The sequence below is a fragment of the Poecile atricapillus genome, chromosome 1 (genome assembly GCF_030490865.1).
Source record: "Poecile atricapillus isolate bPoeAtr1 chromosome 1, bPoeAtr1.hap1, whole genome shotgun sequence".
NCBI classification, from domain to species: Eukaryota; Metazoa; Chordata; class Aves; order Passeriformes; family Paridae; genus Poecile; species Poecile atricapillus.
In genome coordinates, this window is record NC_081249.1 from 179,393,100 (window position 1) to 179,414,584 (window position 21,485).

Here is a 21,485-nt window from a genome sequence, read left to right on the forward strand (position 1 = left end):
AGCCCAAGCCTTCTCATCATCCCTTCTACCACATTGTCTAGGGATCTGCTCTCCTCTGGACACTCCCCACCAGGTCCTTTCCTCAAGGCTGGCTCAAAAATGGAAGCAGCTCTCCAGCTGAGGTGTCCAAGGATCTCACGTCTCTATCAAAGGACTCTGTCTTTGTGTATCCTGTGCCACTGCTGTTCCTGTAGCAACACATCCCTGCTCCATCTGCAGCCTGAGCTGATGCTCCAAGTGCAATCTGCTGTTCCTGCCATCAGCCTCATCATCAGCATCCCCCAGGACATTCCCAGCAGGAATCAGGCCATGCAGACACAAGCTCATCCTGATAAAAGCCACTTCTCTGCTCCCAAGAGGAAAGCACACACAAAGCACAAGCATTGCCCACTTTCCCAATTGGAAATGGCAAAGTTCCCTGTGGAGCAGCTGCCCAGGCTGTGGAGGGATCACACAGGAGGCTCTCACAGGACCCAGATGCATTTTAAGACCTGCAGCCCTGGGATTTGCAAAGAGCAGGATGGCTCCAGTAATTTTCCTTTCCTGGTCTTTCCAAACTTTCCAGCACAGGGAAGAGATGCCGAAGGTGATTAATGTGCCAGTCAGCTCACCCACAGCCACGTGAAACCTCCTTGCCAGCAGGGAAAGGAGCATGAGATGGAAAGTTCCCCACATTCCAACAAAAACTTCCCAGATTGATGGCTCGGGCTGTAACTTTCCCAAATTTTGCCTCAAGCTAAACCTTCTCAGTCTCTGTTTCAGCCCCTGACCTTGGGGACCCAATTTTGAGCTGTTTCAAAGCACAAGGACTGTGTGTGCACATGCTAAAAGAGAAGTTATAAATATCAAGAGGAATAGGATTTGCCCATTCCAGGCCTCTCTATAAAGAAGCCTCCAGCAGTAACTCTATATTTTAAATAACAGCAGCACTTTTGTGATTTCCTAAGATCCCACAAGGAAGTACCAGGATCATTAAGCCTGGTTGCCAGGGGATTTCTGGTGGCTCTTGGACATATACTATGAGCTTTCTTTGCTCACAGCTGAAAGACAAAGATCTTTTCTTTCCATTGCTTGGAGGTTTTTTAGCTAAACAAAAGTCCCAAATGCTGTGAAAAGTGAGATTCTCCACCAGACTGCAGCACTAAAATCCTTTTGAGCCCCTGCCCCGTGTCACTGCTTAGGGGCCTCCAGGAAAAAAAAAACAACAAAATCCTTCCCATTTCAAATCCATGGAGTCAGGATCCAGGCACACATTGCCAAATGAAGGTGTCTGAGAGCAGGCACACACCAAACACCTTTTCCAGCACTGAGGAATTGCCAGCAGGTAAGGACAGCCAGGTGCCAAAGGGCCACAGGCTCGTGTGCTCTTTTTAGGCACTGCCAAGCTGCCATAGAAAGGATAGGAAATACCTCCCCTCTTGTGGTGTTTCCCAAAGCCCTGCTCAGCTAACCCAAGTCCTATTTTTATTTTCTTCTTCCAGCTACACAGAAAGGACAGTGGAGAGATCCTTGGATAGGATGTGACTCATGGCGGGGGCAGGAAAAGATTTGTAAATCAAATTAAACTGAAATATTTGTGACTCTAACTCAGCCATCAGGGTGCAACAGCTGTGCCACCTTCCCAGAGCAGACAGATCCCACCTCCAGGCACAGAGGGAAGTGGGACCAGCACTTTGGCTGGAGCTCCTCTGCTCTGGAGCCAGCCTGGGAGAGGTGGGAATGTTCCCCTGGAGAAGAGAAGGCTCCAGGGAGAGCTCAGAGCCCCTTGCAGGGCCTGAAGGGGCTCCAGGAGAGCTGGAGAGGGACTGGGGACAAGGGATGGAGGGACAGGACACAGGGAATGGCTCCCAGTGCCAGAGGGCAGGGATGGATGGGATAATGGGAATGGGGAATTCCTGGCTGTGAGGGTGGGGAGCCTCTGGCACAGGGTGCCCAGAGCAGCTGTGGCTGCTCCTGGATCCCTGGCAGTGTCCAAGACCAGGCTGGACAAGGCTTGGAGCAGCCTGGGACAGGGGAAGGTGTCCCTGCCATGGCAGGGGTGGAACTGGAAGAACTTTAAGGTCCCTTCCAACCCAAAATATTCTAGGATTCCATTTATGATTTATGCTTTTACTCATCCTGCACTAGCAGTGGGTACCAAGATGGGAACAAATCCTTGAATGCTCCTGGCTCAGAGAACTGAATGGATCTCCCAGTCCTGGCCAAGGATCCAAACCCCAGCACAGGGGGCTGAGGAGAGTCCCCTGCCACCCCCACCCCACACAGGGACACCTGGTGCCAGATCTCCTCTCCTGGTGCCTGGATGGGATCTTCCACATCTTCTCCCTCTGCTCTTTCCAGCAGCTGAACCAACAACCAGTGCAGAGAAGGAATTTTTTTATCCCTTCAAATCATCAGAATCTGAAGGAGAGTCATTTTTTCAAGCAGATATTACAGATTTTGGGAGAATGTCTCCAGACACAGAAGTGGCCAGGGTGTCCTAGGGGATATCTTTGTTTCCATCACCTGAACACCAGGAAAACCAGGCTGTTTGAACAACACAAAGCATCATGAGCAGGATATGTTGATTTCTCAGTTCCTTGGAGACAGCAGGAAAGAGGGATTATATTAAGAAGGTCTCTGAACTAATTTCATCCCTATCTCTGCTTCTTTCACATAGGCCATCTGCAGACAACTGTCTTTTTCATATTTATATTCATATTTCCATGTGATGAAACTTCCAGGTTCTGTTTATTAGATTATCTGCCACACTGCAGAGCCAGGGATTATTTTATAAAATGGCTGCACACTACTGGAAATCATTGATTTTAACTGGTCTTTCTGGCCATAAATGAGTTATTTGCCTTGAAGGAAGCTGTACCTGGCAGTGGTAAAAACTCATCCAGCCAAAAAGGAAAGGAAGGAGAGCTCAGCTTTCCTAAGCACACTCTTGTTTTCACTCCTTTTCTGAGTTCTGACTCCTCCTTTCTCTCTGCTCTCTCCCGGCGCCCTGCAATTACGTCAATTCTCCAGCTGCTCATTCAGAAATTGTCAGGATCCAGCTCCTTTTCCCCATTTCATAACAGCTCATTCCCATGACTCTGGAGCGGGGTGGAAGCCACGTCTCTTTTCCATATGGTGATTCCAAGTGGGAAGGGGAAGGAGAGCAGGATTTGCGTTTTACTGGGCTGTCAGACAGCATAAAAAAAGCAAAGAATTCTTTAACTGGTCTAAGACTTGCTTTTGACTAAATTAATTAAATTGGCACAGCAAATTTCACATCGTGCCTGTGTGTAGACTGACAGACACATCTAATGTAATTTACTTAATTTATTCTTCTCTAGGAGTTAATTATGTGCCACTAATTATGCAATGTTTGGTGAGTGCTTGCTGCAGCCTGTTTTCCCTTAGCCATGGAAGAACAGGTCACAGAAATGCTGACTGCTCCTCAGAGTTCCACTAAGGAATCAGCCTTGTCCTCAAGTGAGCCTGCACAATAAATACATTTCATTCCAGAGAATGAAACACAGCCATGTCCCATCATCTGTGCAAACACTGCCTGACCAGAGCCTGAGGAAGCCAATTTGCCAGCCCTGCTCCCAGGCTCTCTTGGATCCCAGGAGTCTCAGCCATCCAAGCATTGCCTGTGGAAAGCAGGGGCTGCAGCCTGGGCTCCAATTCCCCTGCTGAAATCACAATTCCAGAACAGTTTGGGTTAGAAGAGACCTTAAAAATCATCTTGTTTCACCCCCCTGCCATAGCAGGGACATCTTCCACTATCCCAGGCTGCTCCAAGCCCCATCCAGCCTGGTCTTGGACACTTCCAGGGATCCAGGAGCAGCCACAGCTTCTCTGGGCAACCTTTCCCAGGGCCTTACCATCCTCACAGGGAAGGATTTTTTCCTCCTATCTAATCTCATCTCTCCTTTTTTAATTTAAATCCATTTCCCCTCATCATATCACTATCTGCCCATGTACAAAGTCACTTTCCTTTTTTATAATCCACTTCCAAGTACTGGAAGGCCACAGTGAGGTCTCCCTGGAGCTTTCACTTCTCCAGGCAAAACAATCCCAGCTCGGATGTCACACACACAAAAACACCAATGTCAGGCAGTGCTGCCTTTCTGATGGCATTCAAACCAAGTTACTGCAAGGAAAACAAACTACCAAGGAAAGAAAATTGAGGTTTGATAGGAAGCTTGAATTTGCTGTTGCTGCCTTGGAAGAGAGTATCCTGTATCTGTTGTGTCAGGCTGCTTATCAGCAGCTCTCAGGGGATCAGTTTGAACAGCAGTTGTATCTGTGTGGGTCCTTTCTGGAGTTTCCATCCCAAACATATCGCACTGCCACCGACAGCACCACGAGCCAAGCCCTGAACAGAGCTTGCAATCAGCCTCCATCCCTCTGGATGCTCTCCAGAGAGCTGCAGCTTGCAGGAAAGCTTATCTGCCCTCCACAACAGCTCTGGGGAACACAGCCCTCCCTCCCCAAGCATCTCCCCTGCACTGGGCACGTTCAGCCTGGCTGCTGCTGGCACACAAGCTCTGCTCTCTGTGGCTGTGCTCAACTCTCTCTGCCACATGCCAGCCAGAGATGATCAGCAGGGCTGGGAGGGGCTGGCAGCTTCGAGCATGCACCAGGAATCCTCTCCTCCTCCTCCCCACGACAGGCTGACACAGAGCTCAGCACCTGATGCAGCCAGCCAGGGAAAAATGGGGAATAAAGCAGTCATGTGCACTGGAGAGCCAGAGCAGGGTGTTGGCCAGCAATAACCCAGCCTGGTTCTGCACAAAGGATGCACCCCAAGAGCTGAGCCTGGCCAGCTGAGAGCTGGCAAATTCCACCAGCATGGGCTGCCAGAAGGTGTCTAGACAGAGATGCTCCTGGGCCTTCCAGAGGGTGGAGCAGGGAAGCCTGGCTGGGCAAAGCCCTGTCTTACAGCCACCCCTGCTCTGCAGTCCTGCCTGCACCACACCCTCTGAAGGCCAGCAGGTCAGAAATCCTCCCAAGCCAGGTTTAACCACACACACAGAGTCACCACCCCTTGCTGTGTCACAGAATCCCAGACTGGTTTGGGTTGGAAGGGATCTTAATGCCCATCTAGTTTCAACCCTTACACAAATAACACCTTCCACTATCCCAGGGTGCTCCAACCCCTACAACCTGGCCTGGAACACTTCCAGGAACCCATGGACAGCCACAGTTTCTTTGGGCAATCTGTGTCAGGGCCTTACCACCCTCATAGGGAAGAATTTTTTTCCAAATATCCCATCTAATCCTGCCCTCTGGCAGTGGGAAGCCATTCCCCCTTATCCTGGTACTATGTACTTGCCCCTCCTGCACCAGGGCACAGCTGATCTCACAGACCTTCCTTCCCTCTACTGGGATTTTTGACATCTCCACAGAGGACCTCAGATCCAAGCAGGGGAAACACCAAATGCTGCCCATCCACTAAGCAGAACCACTGGGACCTGGTAAGTGACTCGTGTAGCTTTGGCAGGGTCTCTTTGCTGTGCTGTCCCCTTACACGTGGGGCTGCTGATCTGGGAAATGCAGCAAGGGAGGGCAAGGCAGAGCCAGAGCTTACAGTGCCCAACTAGGAAATCATCTGCACCTCCTCACACTGGATGTAATCATAGCTGCCATGAATCTGTGGAAATGAGGGATCAAGGACGATCCCTGGAGCTGCAGGGCATCAGGAACAGGTGAAGAAAACTGTTGTGAAAAAAGGAGCCCTGTCATTCAACAATCAAGAATGGCAGATAAATAGAAATGGGCTGTTCAGGGATGTGGTGGAGTCACCACCTCTGGAATGCTTAAGGAAAGACTGGATGTGGCACTCAGTGCCATGGTCTGGTTAACAAGGTGGTATTTTGGACTTGATGATCTCAGAGGTCTTTTCCAACCTAAATGACTTTGTGATTCTGTGAAAGGCAACACTTGGCAGTCTCCCTTTGGGATCCCAAGCTGTCCTCTCCAAATTCAGGGCAAACTCCTCCAGCTCAGCTGCACAGCTGTGTTAACAGCTCTGCCAATCCAATCTGCACTCCCACACTCTCCTGGCAGGGACCCTGCTCTGCACCCTGGGATGGTTGGAGCAGGGAGCTGAGCAGGGTGTCTGCTGCTGCCAGGCTTCATCCTCACCCTTTGCTTTTCTTGGAGCAGTGGAGATGTGGAGTGCACCTTCTTCCTGAGTCACCCAGCTGGCAGCAGCACAGCTTCAGCTCCAGCGTGGCCAGCTCAGCCTCTTCTCCCCTTGGCAGAGGGAACAAGAGGATGAATGATCCTGCTGATAGCAGGAGTGGTTTGGGACCTTCCCACGTGAACCACTGCTGACAGGAGCAAGAGTTTGGATGATAACTGGCCCCCAAACCTGCCTGTTACAACATCTCAAATGCCAAAGTACAATGTGAAATTTTTAATTACAACACCTACTACATGAAGCTCCAGTGCTTAGTTGGCTCTGAAGTAAGAGCAGTTCCTACTGCTGACGAATTCCCAGGCTGAGCTTTGCAGACACAGCTTGGGAACAAAGCAAATCAGAGTTTTTTTTGTAGAATTTTTTCAGGAAGTTTGAGATCAGGTTAGAAAGTTATGTGGCTGTGACCATGCCAGCTCAGGTAGCAGGCATGGCTAAGTCAGAGGCAAGGTGGACACCTCCTATTGTCAAAACACTGCTGGAAGAGCAAAAAGCCATTATCTGTTTGTCAGGTGCAATCCCTGGGCCTGCTTCCTTTCTAGCAAGGCTCCAGGGTAACACAGAATCCCAGAACAGTCTGGGCTGGATGGGAACCTAAAGAACATCTCATTCATTCCACACCCTGTCAAGGGCAGGGACACCTTCCACTATTCCAGGCTGCTCCAAGCCCCATCCAGCCTGGCCTTGGACACTTCCTGGGATACATCTCCAGAACCCAAACTTCCCTCCCAGCACACATTTTCTGCATGGTCCTTCATCTGCTCTGTTTGTCAGCAACAGCCTCCCTTCATCTCCACCATCAATACTGGATTTAGTTTTTTCTGATGTTAAATTATTTCTACCCTCTTGCTGAAATTGCCTGAAAATAAAGTTTGGTAAACATGCCATGAAATTTTAGGATATAACATGAAAGGTAATTACACTCTACATAAAATGCTTATGTGTATGAAGTCCTTTAAATATGCTTTATGGGCTTGGCAGAACTCAGCCCCTTCTCCAGAGCCTCCAGCCCATTTGGGAGATCTGTGTTCACTTATTTTCCTGCTGTAACACTTCACTTCTCCTGGACTGATGGCAAATGGGAGAGTTTCTGGCAGGAGCAGAGGAGCTGGGGGCTCTCCAGAGTGAAGTGACTTTCAGAAGTGATCCGTGGGATGCCTTGTTCCTCACAGAGCAGCCAATACCTGCCCCAGCCTCCTTCCCCCGCTGGAGAAGGTTCCAGTCAGTGATCCAGGGGAGTTGATATAAAGCCTGCTGCCTCTGAACATCACCCAAGCCCTAAACAAATATTTAAGTGTGCTGTTTGTCACCCATGGGTTTAGCAGGGAAAATGCAGCCAGACACAACCAACACCACTTCCATTAATCAGGGAGGCAGCCAAGGCCAGAGCCACTCATGGCAGGGACATGACACAAGGCAGGACAAGGGCACCATGGCACCACTCTGAGGCAGGCTCAGGCCATCCTGGTCTTTCCCCAAAAAGAAAAAGTCAGGCTGCTCTTACTCCCACCCATCTGGTGAATCCCAGCTATTCCAATTCCCTGTACAACGCTGCACAACAACCATGGGAGAGAGACTTCGGATGAGGACCTGGAGGGACAAGGGGAAATGGCTTCCCACTGCCAGAGGGCAGGGTTAGATGGGATATTAGGAAAAAATTCTTCCCTCTGAGGGTGGGCAGGCCCTGGCACAGGGTGCCCAGAGAAGCTGTGGCTGCCCCTGGATCTCTGGAAGTGTTCCAGGCCAGGTTGGATGGGACTCGGAGCAACCTGATCTACTGGAAAATGTCCTTGCCCATTCCATGATTCTATAATCACATTCAGCTTGCAATGTTGACTTGTCTCTTCTTTCAAGTCCCAGCACTTTATTTTCTTTTCTCTTTCACAAGCCAGTCATTTGGTTGTGAATATTTCTGCCTTTTTGTGTAAAGGCCCCTCTGTCTGAAACATCTCAGCTTTCACTTGTCAGGTTCCCAGTATTCAGAGTCACAAAGAAATGCCAGGAAGTGGAAACTGAAAATCCATCATAAAAGGGCAGAAATCAAACAGCAAACAGAGAGGATGTTAACATGCTTAAAGTGAAAAACAACCTACCAAAATCACAGTTTTCTTCTCAGTTTAACCCATTGTGTGCATTCTAAGATGTGGCAGTGATGATCCCTGGCCTGTCCTGGAGAAGAGTCTCTTCTCCTCAAAATAGTTCCTTGGCTTTTCCTGGCTCCCTTTAGGAGCTCTCCTAAATCCCCAATCCAGCTGGAAAACCCTCACCAAGAAGTATCTATAACCTCTGTAATCCCTTTTATGGTTTTAAAACTGAATTCTTGATAGGTGGGTCATTCCAATTTCAACACAAAATTGGCCAGGATGGGAAACATGAGATTTCACACGATCTGTTCCAGTCTGTGCTGTTTAAAGGAGTGACTGGGAGCAGGGATCTCACTGGATCAGAGGCTCCAGGCTGCTCAACATCTGCAACTGCCAAGCACAAAGAATTTCAGACAAAAATCAGTGTAATCTATTACAAACCTGCAGAACTTGGACTAACAATCCTTACTTTGGGAAAAGCAGGGTCCACTACTCACAGCAAGAAATTATTTGTGATTTTTTTTTTCATCTGCAGCTGCCTCAACCATTCAACTGGCAGCAGTTGTGAGGTCTAGGCACAGCTTGGCACATTCAGGATGAGCCTTAAATGAGGCATAACCTTCTGCTGACCTTTAGCCCAAGGCTAAATCCTACTCTGGATGCATCACACACCCCTACATGAGCTCCAGGGATGTGACAACGACCTAGCTATGACCAGGGGCAATCCCACATACTCACCCTAATTTGCTCTGTGAGCTTTAAAAAAGCAAATTATTTTTTATGAAACAAAGGAGGGTTACACTCAGCAGCTGCCTGTTTCCAGGCCTGAGTAACTAGGGCAAAGTTTGATCCGTTTCAAAATAGCGTTAATATTTTTAATGACCCATAAGCCCATTTTTAGAACAAAGCAAGGACTTTCTCCTTTCTGCCTTAGATTCAGGAAAAGCCTGAGCCTCCTCCTTTGCCAGCTGAAAAATGTAGCAGTGGAATAGTCACCCCATGGACTGATGTCACCACACAATGCTGCAGTCACTGGATGTAAACACAGCTTTCAAGGCAATGAGGTTTTGTTGTATAAATAAAATAAATAAATTTATTAGAGGCAGCCCTTTCTTTTTCTTTCCTATTAAAAAATTGAAGCATTTCACTCTCTTAATTTCTTACTCTTAATGTCAACCAGTCTGGCAGAGAGCCAGGAAATCCTCTAGGGGTAGGTGAATGTCTGTGGGATACAGGGAATGATTTTGAGCTGTGGATGGGTGGCAGCAGAAGGCGACTGATCCCACAGAGATCCACTTGGATCCGTGGGTGCTTCCAGATCCTTGCAGAGAAGCTCAGGAAGAGTTCATCCATCCCATCAGTGACACATCACATTTCCCAGGAGCAGGGCTCAGCAGCACAGGCTGAGTGAGGGATGTGCCTAATTCCCTTGCTGGACCCAGGCTGTACTTCCCAGGGTGATGCTCTCTCCGCTTCCATCCGGCATCATTTGCATTCCCTCCTCCTGCTCTCAGGATGTGCAGGGAAGGCACCAGCGTGTGGACGTGTGTGCAATTCCCAACACGCACGGAGTCAGGGCTGACACGTCTGTCACACGCTCTGCGAGACAAAGCTGAGAATGGCACCACATTCCCTGGCAAGTTTTCCCTCCGGTTTACCCAAGGATCTGAGGACCTTTATTAAGTCACAGCTAAACACGGCACCGATCAAATGAGCTCTGCCCATTTTCTCCCCCAATATCCCAAAAAGCCCATCACCGGCTCAGACACTCCGTTATCCCAACGCTTCCTCCAGCATGCCTCCAAACTGTTAATCATTGCCATGGGAAATCCTACGCTCATCTACACAAATTAGAATGTAATTTGTGTATCTAAACATCACAGCTCAGCTCACCCGCTCTGCCTGAGGAGCCGGGATACCGCCGGCACCCGTGAGTGAGCTCACATGGAATTACGACTCTGGAGGAAACGGCAAACTGCTCTCCTCAAATAACGGGAAATGGCTGGATAAAATCAGATTTCCTACGGAACAGCGTGTCTCTGGGAGTGGGTGAAGCGATACATCACGGGCTGGCTGAAGGTGGAGGAGCTCCTTGCTGGGTGCAGCCCACCTGTGGGACCAGCGTGGGCTCCAGTGGGAAGCAGCAGCTGCTGGAGGATCCAGGCGCCTCTGGAGGGAACCGAAACCTTGCAGGAAGAGACCACAGAACTTCCCCCAGCCGGCAGCCGCTGCCCCAGCTCCCCCGGGATCAGGGGGCTGTGAGGGGACGGGTTGAAAATGGGCCCTGTCTGGAAGGGTGACTCGACAACTAAATCTTACAGCTTTCAGAAACGGGGGAAACCCTCTGGAGGGATGACAAGCCAGGGGTGGCCTTGTGGCGGCTCTGCCTGCGGAAGGTGGGGTGAGCGGGATCCCTGCTCCGAGGTGGGGTGGTGGCTGAGGTGGCATCCGCCATCAGGGGCTGAGGGGACAGCAGGGTCAGGGCAAGGGGTGTCAGGGCAAGCCGGAGGAGAGCCGGGGTAGCCCAAAGGCTCCCCAGGGAGCTGCCGGGGCTGTCTGGCCCCAGGTGAGTCAGGGGGTCCCGCTGCAGCCAGGCCGAGGGCGGTGACCGGCCCGAGCCGGGGACACCTCGCCTCAGGAGGCCCCGGAACGAGGGGCGCCCCATCCCGCACCCCCGATCCCCCTCACGCCGGCGGAGAACGGGCGGACCCCAGACCCCTCAGGAACAGGGCGGGGGGATCCCAGACACCCGTGTGTCGCCTCGGCACCGGGCAAACCCTCCGCCCCGCTCGGGCCAGCCGAGCCCCCCGGCCGCGTCCTCCCGCCGCAGCCCCGCCCCGGCGCGGCCCGCGGCCGCCTCAGGCCCGGCATTGTCCGCGCTCCCCCCGCTCCCCCCGGTTCTGCCGCTGCCGCCCTACCCCAGCTGCTCCTGTCCCGGCGGTTCCGGGCCATGGCGGCGGCTGCGGGAGGCTCCGTGCGCGCTCCGAGCCGCGCTGCGTCTGGCGGGGCTGCGGCGGCGGCGCGGGGCGGGCGGGGGAGCCGGCGGCGGCGGCGGCGGCAGCAGCAGCATCCCCGCCCGCCGCTCGGCGCGGCACCGCGGCACGGCCCGGCACGGCCCGGCCCGCCGGGGCACCCGCCCACGGCACCCGCGGGGCCGGCCCCGGGCACCGCTGCTCGGGGTGCGCGCAGCCAAGGGGGCCCGCGGGCGGGGCTGCCGCTCCTGGTGCTGCACAGCCACCCGCGGGGGGATTGGTGGGGGGCTCCAACATCCAGGTTATCCCTGCCAGAGCACTGCGACCATTGGGGCACCCACACCTGGGGTGTCCTAACCTGGGGGCACTGGATGCACTTGTAGGCACCCACAGCCTGGAGGCATCCGCCCCAGGGCAGGGCACCCGGCTCATCTGGGGCACCGAGCATCCCTGTGGGCCCCACGAGGGGCCGTGGCTGCGGGACACGGCACAAACAGGACGTGCGGTGAGTGCGAGGGAACATTTGGGCTGAGAAATCACCGCAGGGATCTGCCCTGGGGTGGGGTCAGCCAGGCCCTGCTCCCCCAGTTCTGCTGTGCCGGCAGCATCCACAGGCAGCAGGAGACACTCACTGTGCTGGTGCAGATGTGGCACAAAGGATGCAGCGTAAGGGCTGGACTTGGACAGCTCTGGGGAGGATTTCAGTGCAGCACAGTTGATAACATAGAATCCCAGCATGGTCTGCGTTGGAAGGGACCTTAAAGCTCATTTCATTTTACCCTCTGCCACGGGCAGGGACACCTTCCACTATCCCAGGCTGCTCCAAGCCCCATCCAACCTGGCCTGGAACATTCCAGGGATGGGGCAGCCACAGCTGCTCTGGGCAATCTGGGCCAGGGCCTCACCACCCTCACAGATGGAATTCCTAATATCCCATCTAACCCAGATGAAGCCATTCCCTGTGTCCTGTCCCTTCATCCCTTGTCCCCAGTCCCTCTCCAGCTCTCCTGGAGCCCCTTCAGGCCCTGCAAGGGGCTCTGAGCTCTCCCTGGATCCTTCTCTTCTCCAGGTGAGCATTCCCAGCTCTCCCAGGCTGGCTCCAGAGCAGCCCTCAGAGCGTTTCTGTGGCTCCTCTGGACTTGCTCCAGCAGCTCCACATCCTTCTGATGCTGGAACCCCATGAGGCAGCGCTGCAAGTAGGCTCTGCCACAAGAGCAGAGGGGGATAATCCCCTCCCTCAGCCTCCTGCCCACCCTGTTGGGCACGCAGCCCATGCTGTGTTTGGCTTTCTGCTCCACAGGGAACTTGCCCACTCCCACCTGCTCCATGTGGACCAGCATGGGAGTGAACACACTTGTCCTCAGCTGCTGTTTGCCCACACTTCTGATGCCAACAAGCTGCTGGAATCAACCTGACTCTGAAGCCACAGCCCAGTGCTGCTCTTTGGAAGACACGTGGCACAGCACTCAAAGATCAGCTGATTAAACTGGAAATGTGGTGGTCACCAGAGGGACAAAATCTGGCAGGATGGGAAGGGAACTGAGCCCCAGATTGTATCTGCAAGAGGAGATTTTGGGAGAGCGCTGATATTTCTGCACTCAGGGAAAGCCAGTGGCCATCCAGCTTTGTTGCATTCACAGGAGCCAGCAGGATTTGCTCTTCATTCCTGACAGTGGGAAGAACACTCAAAAACGAACCAATTTTCAGTTTCCAGGCATCTGATATGTACCAAAGCCATGTGTTGTTGTGCTCCCATTGATATGCTGATACTTAATTCCTGAGTGCCTCCTCCAACACTCTGTGACTGCCTCCCGTTGGCCTCTTCCCTGTGTTTACAGCATCAGAAGGAAACATGTAATTTTGGCTCTCTGAAGTGCTGGCTCTCTCACATGGCAGACAGCTGAATCCTGCCCACCCCTGCCGGGCACCACAACCACGAGGAGCTCACTCAGCTTTGCAGAAGCTGCATTAGGATTTTTATAACTAATCCCTGAGATTGCACGTGCCTGTTGCTGCTTCGGTGTATCAGAGAAGAGACAGGTGTTGTGAGGAGGGATTTCTTACAGTGGACACTTTCTGAGGGGTTCAGATAGGTTGAAAGAGGAGATTAAAAGAAAAGCAGCTGGGAAATGGACAGGGGAAATAAAAAAAAAAAATAAAAAAAGAGGATGGAAAAGGAAATTTGTTAATTTGAAAGTCTGATTAAACTGGGATGAGCTCAGTTCTGTTTTCCTCATTCCCTTTGAGAATTGCTGCTAAGGTCAAGCTTGTACTGCCCCATTTAATGGCATTTTCTCCTTTTCTCTTGCCATCATGGCATGTGGTATCCCGTGAAAGAGGAGCGGAGAGATTTGCTCCTGTGCCGTGCTGAGGGGATTGTCTGCATGAACTCCCAAGGCCTTTTCCTGCATTATTTCCTATGATCCCAAGTCAAAGGCTTGATCTTTTGTCCAGAGAGTGACTCAGCATTTGTTCATTTTCATCCATCCCTTCTCTCCACCGATTCATCCTTCCTTTATTTTCCCAGTTGCAAACAGCTCTTCTTAGGAAGCATCTTTACCTTCTTGCTGCCCGAATCACAAAGAGCTGATTTTACAGCAGAACGTTCATGCCCTGGAAGGATTCTTGAGGAAAAACGATGCTAAATGGAGGAAAGACAAAAAGACAAAATACTCCACAGAGGGAGAGCACAGCTGGCGTTCAACACCGCGAGACACAGCGCAGAAAAGGCCCCGGAATTCAGAGAAAACCTGGATTTAAATCCATCCTGCATTCCACTGGCAGGAGCAGTTTCATAATTTACCTTGATTCGAGTGTCCCACTTACCCAGGCAGCATTTCCAGTTGCTTTTCATATCCCCGGCCCTTCGCAAACAGAAACCGGGCGCGTTGTGCAACGCTTATGTAAGAGGTGCCAAAGGGACGCTGCCAAGGCTCTGCTCTTGCTCAGGTGCCACCACAGGCTCGCTGGGACTTGCTGCCGAGGAAAACGCTGCCATCCACATGAGTTTTCCTTGGAGAAGGTGCTGCCTGAGCCCCCAGGTGACGGATCTGTTCTTGCAGTGGTTATCCGAGGTTCTGGGACGTGTTCGTTTCCTCCCCGCAGTTTTTATTATCACTTCTGGGTTTTGCTCTTTCACTGTTTCTGTTGAATTGCATGGGAATCTAGATGTCAAATGTGTCTGAAGAGCATTGCAAGGGGATGTGTCCCTGGTGATTACACTGCCTGGCAGGGATTCCTCATCACTGGTTTCATTTCTGTACCCTTATTCTAGGGTTAGGAGGCCTCCATTCCTTGGAAATACCAAAACGGGATAAAACGGAATCACCTTTTTCCCCCATCCCTGAAGCTAAAACCTTCCTGACATCTTTCTGGTTTGGTTGGGTTGGTTTTGGGTTTTTTTCTTCCTGAAATATTTTAAGTGAAGCAGATCTTTGTTGCTTAGGAAATCCTGCTATTCCTGCAGCTCCCATTTCTCACCCCGAACTGTGCTATGACCGCCTACATTTACATGGGTTTTGCAGCCAAAGGAATTATCTTTGCTGCTTCTGTAAACACGATTGCACACCAGAGCTGCACAGAGGTATTTCACTGTGGAGGAGACAGAATTCCAGCAGTTAATTGACTTGTTTAATCAATCAGTGTGGAGGTTCTTCCTTCTGGAAGATGCTCCGTAAACCAAAGGAACTACCTAAGAATTAAAAAAACCCATGGAGATAAAGAATCATTAGCCCAGGCCTGGTTTTACTTTGGTGGCTGCCTTTGCACCATCTGACTGTCATATTCTTATTTCTCTTTATTACATTTCTCTTTGTTATTTCCCCAGAGCATGGGAATGGCCATGTTCCCAAGGCTGCCAGAGCTCCAGGAGAGCTCTCAGGCACAGGATGGGGTTGTTGGGGTGTCTCTGCAGGGTCAGGAGTTGAACTGGATGATCCTCAGGGTAATTCCATGATTCTACAGTTTAGAGGTCAGCAAGGCAGAGGATCTCTCCTAAGCCAAACTTCCCATCTCTTTCCAATGCAGTTTTTAATTTGTCCCCTCTCTCCTGCACTGACAGATGGACACTATTGAAAACATCCTTCCTCACCAACCCCTTTTTTTGTTTGCAATGTGGCTTTAGTGAGCCCAAGCCAAAATCTGTGTGTGCCAAGTTTGTTTCTAGGATTTCCCCCTGAAGATACACCTCAGCCAGGAAAAGGCTTCCAGCTCCTCTTGGCAGAACCAACCAAATCCACCTGTCTGGATGATTCAGCAGGATACTTGCAAAATGTTCCAGCCAGGTTTGTGCACCTGGAAACGGGGGAAGCAGCTGGGTTTCCAGGCAGTGCTCTGAATTTCCCTTTTTAATTCTGTTTTTCATGGAAATGGCCACATTTTCCTGCATCCTTGTGCTGAGCAGTTGCTGTCTGGTCTCACCTCTGCCCTCCTGTTCGTGCTCGTGGGAGGGAAGGGCATCCAGCTGGTTTCCTTCCTTTGAATGCAAAGAGCACAATCAGCTGCAAAGTCTCCTGAGATGCATCTACGTAAATGGGGTGACACAAATATAATGTATAGGCACAGTGCCCCTCTTCCTTCCGTGAAAAACAAATCCTTGCACACAGGGCTGAGCTGCCTCTTGTTCAATTCTCCTGCTCCTGCAAGAGACAAAAGGCTTTCCTCTCCCTTTAGTGTCTGCTCTCCCTCCCCAGAGCGTCTCAGCACAACCCCTGGAGAGATCCTCAGTCTATGGCAGACTGATGCTTCCTTGAGCAAGTGAATTCCCAAGTTGGACAAAGGAAACATCCAACGGGCCTGGACATCTCCTCCTCTTGCTCTCAGCTGTGCTCTCTCCATCCATCTTGCCAGGATTCTCTCTCTTTCTGTTCCCTTTTTTTTTCCAAGCATTTTTTGTACTTGTCATCACATGCCCACATCTGCTGCCATGCCAACTGTCCCCCAAAGGGCCACTCCAGCAGCAATAAACCGTTCAGGATCCCACAAAATATTCCCTATCACTCTTATTCTGGATTCTGATAGCAGAGCAGGTGAAGCAGCATGAAACCAAGAAGCTTTAGGAGGTTCAGCATCCTGAACTGGGCTCAGGGGTGGAAAGCTGCACACAGAAAGCCTGGAAATGGCTCCACTGCAGGCCCTTCACTTGTGGCCGTGGGTGAAGCAAGTGTGTGTTCCACTGGGGAGGAAAACCAGCCTGAACACAAACCACAAACTTTAAAAAAAAAATGAAAATAAATTTCAACTCATAGGGAAGGTGCTGCAGCAGCTATGAATGCCTTCCACGTGAGTTTGTTAGACTGTGTAAAATTAAAGATATTTTAGCAGTCAGGTAAAAAACTAGGGCTGAAGTATTTTCACTGGTTTTAAAACCACCTTTATTATCTTGTTCAGTTAGAAACTTCTACAGCTCTGCACCCACCGTTACCTGGTGAACCTCGGTGTCTCGTTAAAATAACCATGGCTGTTCTTCCTCCTCAGACCACAGCACAAACAGATCACATTCTCCAAACCCACGTAATGCCTTATGTAAAACCACTTAACATTCCTTTTAAGGCTGGGACCCGTTCAGATGGAAGATGCTGCATAAAAGCACATTCCTCAACACGCTTGAGCAGACCCAGTGTGGTCTGGGGTGGAAGACACAGCGTGTGCTCAGGAGTACGGGCCTGGCAAGGCACAGGGTCCATGTCCTGCACTGACAACTCTGCACAACTCATTAGGATCATTAACAAATCATAAAGGTTGGAAAAGCCCTCTAAGACCATTGAGCCCAACCCTTAACCCAGCACTGCCATGGTCATTGCTGACTCATGTTCCCAAAATGCCACATCCAAACTGCTCTTAAAACCCTCCAGGCATGGTGGCTCCACCACTGCTCTGGGCAAACAATGCCTGACCACCCTTCCCCTGAAGAAATTTTCCCTAATATCCAACCTCAAGCTCTCCTGGAACAATTTCAGGCAGTTTCCTCATTTTTCTCCATTTTCCCAGTCATGAAATGGTAACAGTAATACAGTCCCAGTGCTGCCTTTATCTATGGACAGATGTGCTTCCAGCAGGGACTGAGACCCAGCTGGGAAAGGTGGATTAAAGCTCAGAACACCAGATGGGCTCTGAGAGCTCACTCTCCACCACTGGCAAGATGGGATGAGAAACTGCACCTCCAGGTGGGAAGTGAAACTTAACCCTGCAGTGACTAAATACAGCAGCTTTTGCAGCCCCCTCGGATCTGACAGATCTTCCAGGAGGCCAAGTCTTAATGCACCATCTGCCACTGGAAAATGAAATGTCCTTTTTGCTGTGCTGTCATCCGATGGCTTGTCAGGAGCAGCAAGTCAGCAGAGTGAAAAGCAGCATCCCAACCCTTCAGCTGAGGAAGGGGAAAGGAAAAGGACACAAACAGCTCTCTATCGGGAGCACAGGAAGCTGATTTATGAGGGGAGAGGTAATTGCTTTGTTAGAAATCACTTGAGGAAATACAGCTCTCTAAAGAGTAAATAGTTTCTTCTTTGTTGGGGGTTCAGGAAAACATAGGTATTTATGTTGGAAAGGATGTACAGGATGCAGAAGGCTTGGAGAGTACAAGGGGAAGTTAAATGGGAACCTCTTTAAGTGAGCAGGCCTGAGCTCTCCTGTTCCTGGGAGGTGGGGCAGGTTATATTTTGCAGCCCAAAATGAGCCCATAAATAAATCCCAATAAATCCAAAGGCCACTATGCAATTCCCAGGAATCTGCACACATTGCCTTTGAGTTTAACCTAAAGCACCACAGATCCTAATGAATTCTGCTGTGGAGCCTGTGGTTCCAAGGAAAATCTTATGCAATCCACACCACTCTGTCAGGTACTACATGTGGGATTTCTAAATGTAAGAGCAAGTTCAAAGCCCAGGCTCCATTTTAAAGAGAGGATCAGTGCCTGGCTGACTACATTGTCATTAGACTATACTGGACCTGCCTGGGCTGTGTGGCTGCCAAAGCAGAATCTGTTGGGAAATAACCAACTCTGGACACCAGAGACTCCTACATCTGGCATCCATTTGAATTTTTTCTACCTAACTTCTGCAGACGTATTTCCTGCGCTGAGTATGTGGTAATTTTTACGCCTAGAAAATCACACCTCCTTTCAGGCCCTAATGATTCTCTGTGCAGCAAGTGCTACTGCAAATTCCAGCATTCCTCTACTCCCTAAACCCACCTTTGGGCTTCTTAAATTGTTCAGCATTACTTTCAGAGACCATGGGTGAGCTTTGCCCAGAATTTCAGCTGCTTTGCTGAAAATAATTGGGAAAGGCAGCTATAAATGCTTTCCACTTTGCAGTTTCACAGAAGCTTTTTTTGACTTAGAGAGCCCAGGGAGACAAGTCCCAGCAAGTCCGAGGTAATTCTGGTGTGACTTTCATTGCACTGGCTGCCCACAAAGCTAAATGCTGTGGTATCTGGTACCTGATTAATCCATGAAAAGGATTACACGATGTGGCTGCAAGGCTGCAATTCAGATCAGTCCTACATCCTCCTCGTCTTCCTCTTCCTTTCCCTTCTCCTCTTGAGCCTCTCTGGAAGTATCCCAGCCTCTGGTGTGAAAGATAGAAAGCTCAGCCTGGTGTTTGGTATAAGAATACATATGGATATAAATATATATAAAATACAGGTGGCGTAGCCAAACTGGGGGTTTTCTTCCTGCCTCTAACCAAGGGGTACAGGTTGAAAGGCCTGCCTGTACCTGAACTTCTCTCTCCACAATAAAGACCTGTTGGAACAGGGTCAAAACCGGCACAAAAATGCTCCAAGGGCTGGAACCCCTTTGCTCCAGGCTGGGAGTGCCAGGGGTGCTCACCTGGAGAAGGCTCCAGGAAGAGCTCAGAGGCCCTTGTAGGACCTAAAGGGGCTCCAGGAGAGCTGGAGAGGGACTGGGGACAAGGAATGGAGGGACAGGACACAGGGAATGGCTTTAAACTGGGAAAGGGAAGATTTAAATTGGATATTGGGAAGAAATTCTTGGCTCTGAGGGTGAGGCCCTGACACAGAGCAGCTGTGGCTACCCCTGGATCCCTGTAAGTGTCCAAGGCCAGGGGACACGCTTGGAGCACCGTGGGGTATGGAAGGTGCCCCTGCCACGGCAGAGGGTGGAATGGGATGGGATTTAAGCTCCCTTAAACCCAAACCACTCTGAGATTCCGTAAACCCCGGACGCGGCAGCCACAGGGCCGCGGGAGGGCAGCGCCCTGTACCAGCCCTAGGGCAGCGGCTCCCGGAGCGGGGCCGAGCCTGAAGCGGGGCTGGGCCGGGCTGGGAGCGGGGCCGGGCTGGGAACGGGGCCGGGCCGGGAGCGGGCTCCGCGTTGGCCGCGCCGGGGCGCTGCGGCGGCGCTGCCGGCCCGTCCCGTCCCGAGCCGAGCGAACCCGGCCCGGCTCGGCCGCGGAAGGAGAACGAGAAGGAGGAGGAGGAGAAGGAGGAGGAGGAAAAGGAGGAGGAGGAGGAGGCGACGGCGGCGGTGCTCCCCCTCCCTCCCTCCCTCCCCGGCGGGACAAAGGGCTGCGGCGCGCAGGTAGGAGCCGGCCCGGCCTGGCCGCCCCGGCGGACGGGCCGCAGCGCCGGCGGCATCGGAGCTCCCTCCCCGCTCGGCCCCGCTCCCAGCCCGGCCCGGCGCTTCCTGCTTGTCCCGGGGAGCCGCGGAGGGCGCGGCCGCTCGCCCGCCTTTGTCTGGGCCGCCCGGAGCCCCCTGAGCCGCCGTTGCCGCCGCAGGAGCCATGGGCCGGGGGCCGCCGCGGTAGGAGCATCCCGGGGCCGGCGGGGACGCGGCGCTGGACATGGAGCCGGCGGCGCGGGCCGGCGGGGATATCCTGAGGCGGAACCCGCAGCAGGACTACGAGCTGATCCAGCGGGTGGGGAGCGGCACCTACGGCGACGTGTACAAGGTGAGCGGCGGGGGGGCCGCCTCTGGCAGAGCCGGAGGATTCCCACTTGTGTGGAAAAGGATTGACTGTGAGGGAGGTGAGGCCCTGGCACAGGGTGCCCAGAGCAGCTGGGGCTGCCCCTGGAGCCCTAAAGGTGTCCAAGGCCAGGTTGGACAGGGCTTGGAGAAACCCGGGGTAGTGCAAGGTGTCCCTGCTCATGGCAAGGGGTTTGACTGAATGAGATTTTTAAGGTTCCTTCCAACCTAAACCATTCTGGGATTCTGTGCTTGCAGCACCAGAGAAGGTTCTCTCTCACCGCTGCTCTTGCTGGAGGTTTGAGTTGGTGAATATCGCAGGCGATACTTCCCGAGGAGAGGTAGAGGATCTCTCTTGGCTGTACCTGTTTGCGGAACGCATCCAGTTAAAGCACCTGATTAAAAGGGTGCCACTTTATCCCCGAGGTTAATAATAGCCTGTGAAAGGCAGAAGCAGATTAAAGCTCTTCACAAGCTGGAACGGAGCTGCAGCACGAGGTAGAGTTAGTGCAGCACATCAAGTAGATGCTCTTGGAATGGTGCATACAAAGAGTGGCCCTGTCCATGGCACAGAGTTGGAACTGGGTGATCTTTTAGGTCCTTCCCAAGCCAAACCATTCTGGGACTCTATAATTCTGTGTTGATGCTCATATCACCAGAACCACGGCCATGGGGGGCAGGAGGTGCAGGCGGTGGTGTGTTCTTCTGAGCCCTGTCCTCAGACATCAGGGATGTTCCTCAGACATCAGGGATGTTCCTCGGACATCAGGGATGTTCCTCAGACATCAGGGATGTCCCTCGGACATCAGAGATGTTCCTCAGACATCAGGGATGTTCCTCATACCTCTGGTCAGCTCAGCAGCTTTTAGGGCTGGGTGAATTATAAAGAAAACCTGAAAGTTTTCAACCTGTGCTTGGCAATGTGCGTGTTCAGCTGCACGGGGAAGGAGGCTGTGGGATGTTTTCCTTTGTAGTGATGTTGAGTGTGCTTAAAATAGACCTGACACAGCCAAGCGTGCAAGGGAAGGTGTGTTACTGTGCCACATGAAAGGCAGCAGTAATTGCTCCTGCTGGGGGAGGGCTCTTTGCTAATGTTCAAATTGAAGTTTTATAGATGGATCCTGTTCCTAGCACCCCTTTGAAATGGTTACTTATGACCTCAGGGAGTTATTTTTAAAAGTTTTTGTGGTGCATATTTACCTTCCTCTTTTATTTTTTTTATTTTTTTTTCTCCTGCAGTGCTGTGCACAGATCAGTCAACTTCTTTCCTAGGAATTCTAGCAGTAAATCCTTTAAAAGTACATTTCAGCTGTCATAAATCTGGG

At 51.6% G+C, this 21,485-nt stretch overlaps 2 protein-coding genes and 1 long non-coding RNA gene across 5 annotated transcripts in view; 2 read left to right on the forward strand and 1 right to left on the reverse strand.

The window, feature by feature from the left end:
- ATL1 (atlastin GTPase 1) overlaps positions 1 to 11,757 on the reverse strand; it is a 29,948-nt gene extending 18,191 nt beyond the window's left edge. Inside the window, exon 1 of one of the 2 annotated variants that reach the window (XM_058834767.1) lies at positions 11,181 to 11,757. In XM_058834767.1, coding sequence (XP_058690750.1) covers positions 11,181 to 11,757 — 577 coding nt within the window. The remainder of the gene's footprint in view (positions 1 to 11,180) is intronic. The other variant, XM_058834777.1, reaches the window with a different exon arrangement.
- Positions 9,349 to 13,368, forward strand: LOC131577233 (uncharacterized). 2 transcript variants are annotated; one of them, XR_009277174.1, is made up of 3 exons: positions 9,349 to 10,658; positions 11,618 to 12,430; positions 12,535 to 13,368. It is a non-coding gene; the product is annotated as an uncharacterized LOC131577233 (long non-coding RNA). The 2 variants fall into 2 exon arrangements; XR_009277173.1 differs by having other exon boundaries at positions 11,618 to 11,739; positions 12,304 to 13,368.
- Positions 13,369 to 19,770: 6,402 nt separating this feature from the next.
- Positions 19,771 to 21,485, forward strand: part of MAP4K5 (mitogen-activated protein kinase kinase kinase kinase 5) — a 56,951-nt gene continuing 55,236 nt past the window's right edge. The window contains exon 1 of the mRNA XM_058829981.1: positions 19,771 to 20,146. Within this exon, the coding sequence (XP_058685964.1) occupies positions 20,039 to 20,146 (108 nt within the window). The 5' untranslated portion in view covers positions 19,771 to 20,038. The remainder of the gene's footprint in view (positions 20,147 to 21,485) is intronic.